The sequence below is a fragment of the Rhodamnia argentea genome, chromosome 3 (assembly GCF_020921035.1).
Source record: "Rhodamnia argentea isolate NSW1041297 chromosome 3, ASM2092103v1, whole genome shotgun sequence".
NCBI lineage: Eukaryota > Viridiplantae > Streptophyta > Magnoliopsida > Myrtales > Myrtaceae > Rhodamnia > Rhodamnia argentea.
The window spans coordinates 4,932,306-4,943,492 of NC_063152.1; the positions used below are offsets into that span (position 1 = coordinate 4,932,306).

General features: G+C 40.8%; 3 protein-coding genes and 1 long non-coding RNA gene across 5 annotated transcripts in view; 3 read left to right on the plus strand and 1 right to left on the minus strand.

The window, feature by feature from the left end:
* Nucleotides 1-11,187, minus strand: part of LOC115730416 (F-box/LRR-repeat protein At3g26922-like) — a 28,350-nt gene that overhangs the window by 9,247 nt on the left and 7,916 nt on the right. The window lies entirely within an intron of this gene.
* LOC125314196 lies at nucleotides 1,315-3,616 on the plus strand. Of its 2 annotated transcripts, none has more exons than XR_007197750.1 (3): nucleotides 1,315-1,807; nucleotides 3,134-3,309; nucleotides 3,348-3,616. It is a non-coding gene; the product is annotated as an uncharacterized LOC125314196 (long non-coding RNA). The 2 variants fall into 2 exon arrangements; XR_007197749.1 differs by having other exon boundaries at nucleotides 3,134-3,400; nucleotides 3,508-3,566.
* LOC115731087 (cactin-like) lies at nucleotides 5,926-7,078 on the plus strand. Its single transcript, XM_048275730.1, has 3 exons — nucleotides 5,926-6,064; nucleotides 6,153-6,329; nucleotides 6,427-7,078. The coding sequence occupies exons 1-3, from the start codon at nucleotides 5,933-5,935 to the stop codon at nucleotides 6,733-6,735; spliced, it is 618 nt and encodes a 205-aa protein (XP_048131687.1). The 5' UTR covers nucleotides 5,926-5,932; the 3' UTR covers nucleotides 6,736-7,078.
* On the plus strand, nucleotides 8,493-9,971 carry LOC115731088 (ferredoxin C 2, chloroplastic-like). Its single transcript, XM_030661714.2, has 3 exons — nucleotides 8,493-8,776; nucleotides 9,124-9,187; nucleotides 9,882-9,971. Exons 1-3 carry the CDS (start codon nucleotides 8,531-8,533, stop codon nucleotides 9,929-9,931), a joined length of 360 nt encoding a protein of 119 aa, XP_030517574.1. The 5' UTR covers nucleotides 8,493-8,530; the 3' UTR covers nucleotides 9,932-9,971.

The window sequence follows — 11,187 nt, forward strand, 5'->3', positions numbered from 1 at the left end:
TATGTTAATTCGAAAGTAGTGTCTTCCTTGGAAACAGAGTTTTATGCGTATTCCTTGGCTGCTTGTGTTTTCTATGTTATTGCTCCTATGCGATTACGTGGAAAGAGGTCTTCCGAATTACTTCCAAACTGGGATTCTCTAATTGTATCTGAGTTTTAAACTTAACCACAGTCAATACTGTTGATTGGTACTCTTCGTGAGGATAGATTCAATTTTTTGATGCGCCGCCTCGTCACTCAATGAAGCTACTATCAGATATAAGCAATGGATGACTTCACCAAGCGAACAAAAGGTTTCTTTGTCGTTGATTTGGTTGAACAAATGGGTGCTTTCTTCTTGGGCATGGACTGAAAACTAGCCTTATGTGTGTTTGCTTTTTAAATTGTAACCCTAATTGTGAAACCTTCAATCTTACGCCGACGGTTATTACTGTCAGTACACATCCTATTGGGGTGACATGACGACTTGGTGATGATATGATGCTAAACATGAAAATCTAATATAGTTTGACGTAGAATTAATCGAAACACATTTAATTTCATTTTAGATCTAATGCTGCTGCCAGATTTGCTAGGATTGTCGTAAAATGGACAGAGAACCTTAGTGGATTTGGTTGTTAAGCGGAGGATCCCACCTGACACATTCGTATCGGTGGTAAATAGTCACAGAACTGGATTCTGTAAAATTTAGTTCCAGCTATCAAATCGCGATGGATCCTGTTAGTCACTAGTTTCGGCAGTACCGATGGACGTTGATCTTACCTCTCTCTCTCTCTCTCTCTTCTTCTTCTTCTAGCTGGTGTTTCAGGAATCAGCTTCACAGTAGTGCCATGTAGTGCCTAGCCAGCTGTCATATCGGTGCTTAATGGTCATGGTAATTAAGTACTAGAGGCAGGGTAAAACTTGTACGTACCTTAAAATTCAAGATGAAACGTTAAGTTTCTGAAGTTAGTGGTAGAGTCGACAAAATTCTTGAGGTATTTTTGTTGTTAGTCTACTTCATTTTTTCAGTTATAAGCCCATCTCAAGAGTCCTTCATCATGTGTAGTTTGGAACTTGCAAGTTTTCTCTTAAGGAAGCAAAACAAGCTGAAGTACAAATCACATGGCAAGCACTAGGCCTACTACTGAATTAAGAAAACGACAAATCAGCTAGCCTACTCCTTGCTAAACTAGATTTCTGTGACTACTTTTTCTAGCACGACTGGCATTTTTCGATCCTTAAACTGCATACACAATAGTTGTCGAAACAGCTGGTCTTAACAGCGAGTAATCTGCACTGGGTGTTGAGGACAAAGACGGGACTGAATACCGTCTAGCTGCCAGTTACCTAACATATCTAGCTTACGTACTTTTACTTTGAGTCTTATAACATGAATTCGACCTTTACTGGTGTCACTTTTTGCATGCGGACATGTTGGCTAATGGTGTGAAGATGAAATTGTCCTTTCCCATTGTTATCAACTTACTGTTTACCATCTATAATACTAGGCTCTTCGCTGTTATTTCTTTCCCTCCATATTTGGAGATGCAGGTTAAACAAGGGCGTCTCAGAATTGTTGTGTCCATGCTCTAAGTAGCAAGAATATTATCTGCAGCATGGACTTTCCAAAATTATTTGTGGATAATGCACTCTTGTGAAGAAGACTAACATTAAAGTTTTCGTTCTTGATGATTGTGATATCTGACATGGGGTAACGAAATTACAGGTTTGTATGGAAAAAGAAGATTAAGCGTGACGTCGCCTTTGGTGCAGCTCTTGACATGTTCTCTATCAAAGCAGAGAAAAAGAGGCAGAAAAAAAGAATGGTATAAAAAGTTGTTAAATTTTTCCTCGTAATTTTGGTTCTCTTTTTCTTGGTGATACTTTGTTTCCTGCAGAATCTGTGTGCTTGATGTTGGCTTATTTGATGCTGGTGGTTATGTAATGAAATTAGTTTTTACAATGGAAATCAGAAATGCATTTGCAACTCTATAATAAATTGAGAAGGGATCAAAATAAAGCGCATGAATATGCATGACAAAAAGATCAGGGGGGACTATTTGAAGCCTTTTTTGCTTCATCTAATCTTCTCGTTTAAGAATCCGCTATTTCCTGTACTATGCTTCAAATGCATTGTCATTGCAGAGTCCTGTTTTTATTTTCTTAAAAACTTGGTGTTCGAATGCCTTTAGGAGATAGTTGGCTTAACAGTCCTCTTAATGTTTCTCGACCTTTCGGATGGAGCCCCTTCCGCTTCTCTGGTTATGCTATTAAGTTTACTACTCGGTGTAGTGATGTTTTTGTATGTAGTAGTCACTATGAAGTAGAAACCCTGCCTAGTGAGACTTGTGGCTCTTAGTTATACCTTAGTCGGCATTTTCTTGTCATTGTTATGTTCCTAAATCCATGTAATCCAGCTCAATCGTTTAGATTTAACAGCATGCCTCTACAATCTGATTTAAAGGATCATTGCATCCCAGCTTTTGTCCATTCAATATCTCCGCACAAAAAATGCACCGTGAAATTCCTTTTGCATTTGCCTAGTTGGTTTATCCTTAAACAAGTGGTACTAGGTTAGGGCTGAGGCTCTTGGATTTCTTATGTAAAATCACTTTTGACTGAAGACACAAATCTCTGAACCATGATGTATGTCTTTTGGGCAGCATTAATGTCAGAAATTCCTTTCCTACATCGAGCATCCCCTTTATTTTACGCCTTTTCTCTGAGGTTGTCAAATTACATTTGGTTCTTTAGGTCACGCATCTTTCATTACATTGTATGAGCCTTGAGTGATCTTTTCTTAGCAATAGTGCAGGATAACTTATCCTTTCATTCCAGCATTCGACATTCCTCTGCATTTCAGTGGAAGGTGGTTATTTTCAAGTTTACTTCTTTAACTTTCCCTTTAGTGAGATCAAACTATTTGTGCTGTTTGTTTCCACTTTCTTTAAGCAAAACGTTTCTTATCAACTTCCCCACCGATAGGAAAAATTCAGGTCAGATTTGAAAATTTTGACAAAAAATTGCATGATCGCAAGTGACTTTATAGGTTGATTTATATACACGTTTTTAAGAATAGGTAGTGCTGTATGAAATAAATGTGAAATCTCAAGTTCTAGAGCAAAAAGTCTTAAAGTATTATTTCTATACAGGCAGAGATTGAGAAAGTGAAGAAGAGAAGGGAAGAAAGAGTGCTTCAAAAGGCTCAGCATGAGGAGGGAATGGAATGTTTGGTGCAGTCACCAAAGCAAGATTTCTCTGGTTGAATAGGTGATGGGCTTGATGGGAGTGAAACTCTACAAGTTTTGCTGGTACAGAAAGATGATTTGTGATTTCTATGTTCCTGCTTTCTGCAGGCAATGCTAGCCAGAGAGCGCGCTGGAGCAGAGTTTCAAGATTGGGAGAAGAATGAAGAGGAGGTGCGGCTACTCGTCATGCTGTATTTCAAGTTCCCCATCTCTCGTGGTCTAGCCTTCAGAGACGTCATTTTGAATATGGTGAGTCTTTCACGCATTTTCTCTTGCAGTTTCACTTGGATCAAAGCAAAGTCAGGTCAGAGATCAGATTGCGTGAAGGGCATGCAAAAGCGATTGATATCCTATCTAAGCACCTCATTGGTTCATATGCTCTGGATATGGAATTGAAGGCACCTTTCATGGTCTTCGAGGTGGAAATTTAATTTATTCTAATATTATATTGCATATTCTGACAGACATTGTGCTTCTTTGCCTTTTCCACTTGTATTTTCTTTTCTTGACAAGCTAAATGATCTGTTACATATACAAGGATTTGAGGAGGTACTCTTCGATGTAAATTAATGAAAAGAGAGTATGCTAATAACTGTGATTAGGAAAAAGAGAAGTCTCTCTTTTGTTAATGCTAACTCAACTTGTGTAAAGTGTATAAGTTATTCACCATACATCTAGTTGATTGGTTCTTAAAGGGTAGAACTTTCCCCACCCTTGAAACAGGTCTAGAAATTGGAGGAGGAATATGACATAACAGGTTTCTCTCGTTTTTGTCATTGATAAAGCAAATGCCTTTCAAAGCCCTGAGCTACTTAAAATGCTCATGCCTCCTGCATTCGAAGAATTGCAGCTACCGATCGAGGTGTCGACTCAACAAAGAGCAATTAATTGATCCATGGTTTACAAATTCACATGCTCTTTTATAGGAGGACATTTATATGCCAGCCTGTAACCTCTATTCTGCATACTGTCCCTTGTTAAGATGCCCTCTTAGAGAGCCTACGAACGGTGAAAGTCACTCAGATTATCTGATTGAGATAATACGCTTAAGATGAAATATCTTTTAACGAGGGAGTTCAGTAAGGGTTGGCTGAAGCTTATACATCTAATTAAAATGTTTTACCTGCCACTTTTGAGCCATCCATGCGCATGAATAGCTCCACTGGATTACGGTCATTCATGTTTGGAAAGCAACAAATATACCCTCCTCATCTGTGGCTGACCTGAAAATGTCCGGGGGGGGTGTGGAGGGCGGGGGAAGGAAAGGATTGGATTCTCCGTTAAGGATAATCCAGCATACTCTTTTCTATCCATGATCTTTTAAACCTGTGGTATCCGCAGTCCATGTTATTCTGACAATTGACAGATGTACCTCTTCCTCCAATAGTAACTGAATATATTTTACCATATTGTCAGATGTACCTCTTCCTCCAATAGTAACTGAATATATTTTACCATGGTTTTATTTCCTATCATTGTCGAAAGTTTCTTCAGTAGCATCTAATGGCCAGATCTCTTTTGTATAGAAGATTGGATTGATAGATTCTTTCACTTTGCTTGAAGATCATGTTTGCTGTTACCTGGATTTGAGTTGAGAAGAGCTTGTTTGAGCTGCCTCTGGCTTTGCTGTTGTTACTTTCTAAATTGAATTTTAGTCTTAAGTCCTCTTTTCCTGCCCTCCTCTTTTCCCTCATTTTGACTTTTATTGGATTGAGTACTTAGGAGTCGAAACTTTTGAAATTGTTGCATTTCCAAAGACAACAAAAGGAAGAAATTATCAAGAAGACGTCCTTGCAATTTATGGAGTAATTTCACATTCACTCGGAAGTCAATCTCTCATCAAAAGGTTGGGGAATAGGGGGCTGCTTCTGGCGCTAGCTTCTCTTTCTGTGGCTTTGGTGCCAGACAACTCGTTGGTTTGAAAGTCCTAAGCCACAAAACAGTCTGGATAAAAGCTCCTCAAACAAGCTCTAAATATTGTATTTTATTTCAACCAGACAATTAAGCTGCTTTGGAAGTGCATCTTTTTCCCTTTGGGATTTGATTCAGCAGTTTGATACTCGACTTCAGAGGTGGATAGGAGGTGGATCATAAACTGTTGGCCATAAAAACTGTGCTTTAATTGGCTATGGAGTGAATTTATTGTAAAACCATGGTGTATAAGTATCCCTGTAGGTGTCTCCAAAGAAATGTGTGAAATGAGAACTCGTTTTGTTGTTTGTTATCCTGATAAAGTATTCAAAATAAATTTTTGAAAAGTTGAATTTGGTGAGGCTTATTATGATGTTAGCTTAGCTATCCTCGTCCCTGCTTTTGATTCAGGGCTTAACAGTGAAAGAAATGGAAGAGCTTCGTGGTGACCTCAAAATGCGTCTTGATTTGGACATGGACACGCCGACACATGTTCAGTACTGGAAGGTAATATGCTTCTTTTTATATTCATTTTATTTTCACGCGAATGGCTTAGCCACTTTCGTTTAGTGTCTAATAGTCATTATATAACTCGCCTCTCAGCGTCCTTGATTTTGGTATCTATCCTAGTCATGGAAGTGCTATATGAGCTCTATGCGATCATTGACACTTAGCATGGTTGTTTGGCCTTTGAGCAGTGCAAGGACGTTACCTCAAAGTAGTGTCCCGTTTCAGTTCAGACTGGGTGTTAAGTTACCATTTCCATGGTTTTGATGTTTAGATGAAGGATAAATGTCCCCAGAACCCTTACCTAAAGAAGAGATGTTGCAGTCAGAAGAGGAGGCTGGATCATTTTCTCCGCAACTGCTACATGGTAATGAAACTGAAGGGGCCGCTGACCCTGAAGGGGACAGGGCTGCATTGGTATCTTCCTTTGCTCCCTGCAGACTACTTAGTGGAGAGTGAGTTGAGGGTGTTCATCTAACCAGAGGTTTCTGGTCTATATTCTTAGGAACGGAAAAGAGTGGATGTACTAGAAGAACAACAAAGACAGATGCAAGAAGTAATGGCGTCGAAGCCAGCTCCATCGGGAGGTAATTTTGAAATGAAGGCCATCAAAGCCATGGGAGCCAAGAAGGAAGGTGATGCAGCTTTTGGCACTGGTGCGGAGGTGAATCTGGACTCACAGGTGCTTCATGCCTCCAATTTTCTTGACTGGTTTTGACTTATTTGTGTCATACTTTTTCCGGATAACCTGATCATTGAATTTATCCATGGCGATGCAGGTTTATTGGTGGCATGATAAGTATCGACCGAGAAAACCAAAATATTTTAACCGTGTCCACACTGGATACGAGTGGAATAAGTACAATCAAACACATTACGATCACGATAATCCCCCTCCAAAGATGGTGCAAGGGTACAAGTTCAACATCTTTTACCCTGACCTCGTCGACAAAGCTAAGGCCCCGACATACGCGATTGGAAAGGATGGGAATAGCACAGAGACGTGCATCATCCGGTTCCACACTGGGCCCCCATATGAGGACACTGTGAGTCTACTTGATCAGAAGGTCACCTTTATTCGTTCGTAAAACCTTTTTGCCGTTATGTGATTCACATGCTGCTGGTGTACTGCAGGCTTTTAGGATCGTGAATAAAGAATGGGAATATTCACACAAGAGGGGATTCAAATGCACGTTTGAAAGAGGAATTTTGCATATTTATTTCAACTTCAAACGTCAACGCTACTGTCGATGAACAGATTTTCCTTTCCTATGGAAACCATACTCGAACACTTACTACTTTTTTTTTTTTTAAATGTTCTCTGACACTGGGAATTGCCAGTGGAATGTGTATTCTAACTTCTAAGCGTAAACTAGTAGTGTGGTGACCATTTCGGGAGCTATGCATCGTGGCATATTCATTTAACAGTCTGGTAATGAAGAGTGTATGGGATGGGATGGGAATGGATGGATAGTTGAGACTCGAGATTGGAAAGAATAGTATGTCGCAAGAGACTCTTTATTTGAATTAAATCCATTGATGAATTGATTTCTTACTATAAATTTTTGGCATTACTTTCACAAAAAATTTTAGAGCGGTACACCTATGGCAAATTGACCTAAAAAATCCTAAACCCGACATACCTCCGATAAATATATCTCAAAATTATCTTTTTGATCATGAAAAACCTCAAAACGGTACGCCTATTATAAATTTACTTTAAGCAAATACGTCAATAACAAATTTACCCTCCGTTAGTTTTCCTTAAATTGAGTTACCACGAAAAATTCCAAACTAATACACCCGTGATGAACAGAGGGTAAAAATTCCAAAATGATATATCCATGAACTGTCACGTGTTATCTAACTCAACAATTTAATGATAAAAATTTACTAAAACTAACAAAGAGTAAATTTGTCACATGTGTATCAATTTGGGGTAAGTTTATCACAGAAGTACCGGTTTGGACATTTTTTATGGTCAAAAAAATAATTTAGGATAAATCTATCATAGGTGTATCAATTTAAAAATTTTTGTGGTAAAAAAATAATAATTTAGGATAAATTTAACACAATTGTATCAATGTAGGTTTTTTTCGTGATATTAACTCGAACATTTGCTCAAATTATATCATTCGTGATGCCATATAAGTAGTACTGTTAACTGGACTGAACATTATATTCGTAGAAGTAGGATTCGCGAAAGTGCAATATGATCTTTCAATAATTAATGAACTTTTAAGAATTTTTAATCATTTATTTCCTCAGAATAGCATCCCATAAGATAAAACTATTCACCACAGAGGTGATCCCCCCCACAACAACCCCAGCAAAAAAAAAAAAAAAAAAGAAAAAGAAAAAGGAATTGAAATATCACTGAGTCGGCATCACCTCTAAGGCTAAGCCTCCCCGACGCTCAATGGCCGACGCAAAACTCCATCGCCACCGACAGCTCCGCTGGCGGAGGAGCAGAGTTGCAGCGCCCATGACATCGACGAGAACCTGAGGATTCTAACATCACAAGGGTGCGGTAATCCATCCATCTATCCTGCGCTAGGGTTTTCTTTTGTATGTACCGACGCAAGTCGTGATCAATCAATAGGGGTGAGCATGGTTCCAGGGTAAAACCGAGAACCGGAGAACCGAACCGCCGGTTCCGGTTCGGTTCCCGGTTCTGAGACGCGAGGATCCGGTTTTCGGTTCTGCATTTTGAAGAACCGCCGGTTCCGGTTCCGGTTCTCGGTTCCATATGGAACCGAACCGGAACCGGAACCGGAACCGGCTTTTTTAAAACCCTAATTTCCTAATTCCTACTTTCGGCCCCCACGCTATCTCTTCCTCCTCACCACTCTGCAGCGCACAAGCTCGCTCTCGCTCTCTCCGATGGACATTTCATTAACCTTCACTCCCTCCACCTCGCTCAGCCGCCATCGCCGCCTCCTTTCTCCCGCCGGGAGCAGCCGCCACCTCGCCGCCGCGAGATGTCGCCGTGGAAAGACGTTCGGCGAGCTCCAGACGGCGGCCGGGCCCGGCGGCCGGAGCGGGAGCCACGCGGCCTCCGTACCGGTCCACAAGGTCACCGTCCACGATCGGCAGCGAGGCGTTGTTCACGAGTTTTCGGTCCCTGAGGTGAGAATTCTGCGCAGAGGTAATGTAGACGGACAAATGCTTTCTTTCTGCCTCTAGCGATTAAGTCGTTAGGATCTCAGTCAGAGATAATGTAGAGCGAGCACATATGCATCCTGTGAATTGCTTCAATGGCACTCTAATCGATCAAACTGACCTGCAAAACTTCGACTGAGTTTGTCTGCGAATTTCTTCATGACATTATATTTCCAGCTGCTTATTGCTCAACACAATCGAAGAGAAAAGGAAAAAAACGCGGGAGGTGCCAGGAAAGAGCATTATTTAGTGGCTTATTATCATGGTATCGGTTCTTCCTTGTCTAATGTCGGTGCATTTGAATCTGGATGCAGGATCAGTATATACTGCACACGGCTGAGTCTCAGAACGTCTCCCTTCCTTTCGCTTGCAGGCACGGTATTGGTTTGTGCTGTAATTTGAGAATATGTTGGTCCACTGTGCATAGATTGTGCATGGTGCAGATTTTGCTTTTAGTGTTCAGGACAAGCGTGGGAACGACCAGCATTTTACTCTACTAACAGTCCATATACTATTTTCGCATGATTTCCTTATTGTGGTCTTCAGCTTGTGTCTCAATAGTATCACAGAATCCACTGAGCCGATGGACCAAATATGAGAAATTCGTCTTCTATTTTTCCAATTTTAGGAATGTAAGAACCTTGTTGAACAGAGTATAAAAGGTTCACAGCGAATGCTCCCTTGGTGAGGCAAAGAATGCAGTGTACATGCACCTACTATATGATATGCACCTTCAAGTTGCAACCTTGGTAAGAGCTGTCGGTTCGCTGTTATGAGAAAATCAGTCCTTGCAAAACATGTCGTTTAATGTCGATGACTCCTAGATCAATGTGGTTGTCTCAATTGCTATGGACCGCCCTTCTCATGCACTAGTCCTGCCTTTGGATCTCACCATTCTGTCACCACTTTTTGGTAACCTGAAAATGACAAATAGAGAGGCCTATTTTGCTGGCTCGAGAAGCTTTTGGATTTTTATTGTCTCATGCATTACTTTTACTATCTGAGTTACTACTGCTAGTGCTATAAGAATGTTGAAATACACAAACAAATTTGCTGAGAGCTACTGTGACAGGTTGTTGTACTAGCTGTGCCGTTCGAATAAAATCAGGACAAATCAGGTAGCCTGAAGCACTGGAGATTTCTGCTGAATTAAAGTCTAAGGAAATAGAAGGTGGATTTTCATGGTCTCTCATTCGCAGGATAGATGCAGATTCAGATATGCCTCTTCGAGGGCTTCCTCGGAGGGTGGAATGCAACTTCAAGCTAGCTGTGGCGCTTACAATAATGGATGATAGCTGTGAGGCTTCCGTTTGCTAGTTTAGCCTATCATATTGATTTAGTCTTGTGCACTGTTGCTGCAAGTTTTAACATTATCTAGGTACAAGCTTGTTGTCCTCAATATTGGGTGCCTTTCAAGAAAAAGATTTTTCCTGTCATGCACTGATGTGGGGTGTGGTGTTGATCTTTTCAAAAATATTCCCAGATTGTTGGACTTTTTTTGAATGCTCAGAAAATTGTTCTAAATAGGCTTTGGCATTTCCTCCGAAGTGGATATTTTGAACTCTTTTTTCTATTTTGATGCAAAGCGAATTGTATTGACAAGTTCTAGGGTACCTTGGAAACGGACCCGGAAACTGTAATGGGGTAGGTTCCGGGTTCCAAGGTATAGAGGGTAGGTTCTAGGGTCCGAAAAATAAAGAACTCGTAATAGCGGGTAGGTTCCGGGTTCCAGGTGGAACCTACCCGGAACCCGGAACCGCTCACCCCTATCAATCAATGTATTTGATGAGGCCGATCATATGGTGGCAGAGGCAGCCGGCCTCCAAAACTACGGCGGAGTAAGGATGTGCAATCGGATCGGGTTTACCCCGGTACCCGAATCGGCCCACTCGAAAAATAAAGTCAGGAATCGATTCATGTTCAAACCGGTCCGAAAACCGATTGCAATTTTTGCGAACCGGTTGAAACCGATCCGATTTCCGATTCCAGGTGAAGACCCGCCCGGACCGGTTTTAGAACCGGTTTGTAACTTCTATATTGAAAAAAAAAAAAACTATCTCGCTTGCAACCCTTACCTCACTTTCTCTATTTCGTGTTTCCGAAGGCCATCTCATCGAGCTCTCTCTCATTGTCACCACAATCGGCTCTCTCTCTCTCGTTGTCGTCACAATCGGATCATTTCATCGATACTCATTATTTTGATGGAAAAAATGAAATAAAAAAAAGAAACAAAAGGAAAACAGATTCTCGGGTAGACCGGGAATCGGACCGAAAATCAAGGTCAATTCCAAAATAGGATCCAAGAGAAACAGGGTAGGTTCTCAATTCCAAAAACTGAGAACCGGTTATTACATGATCTGTTTCGGGATCTAGGTCCG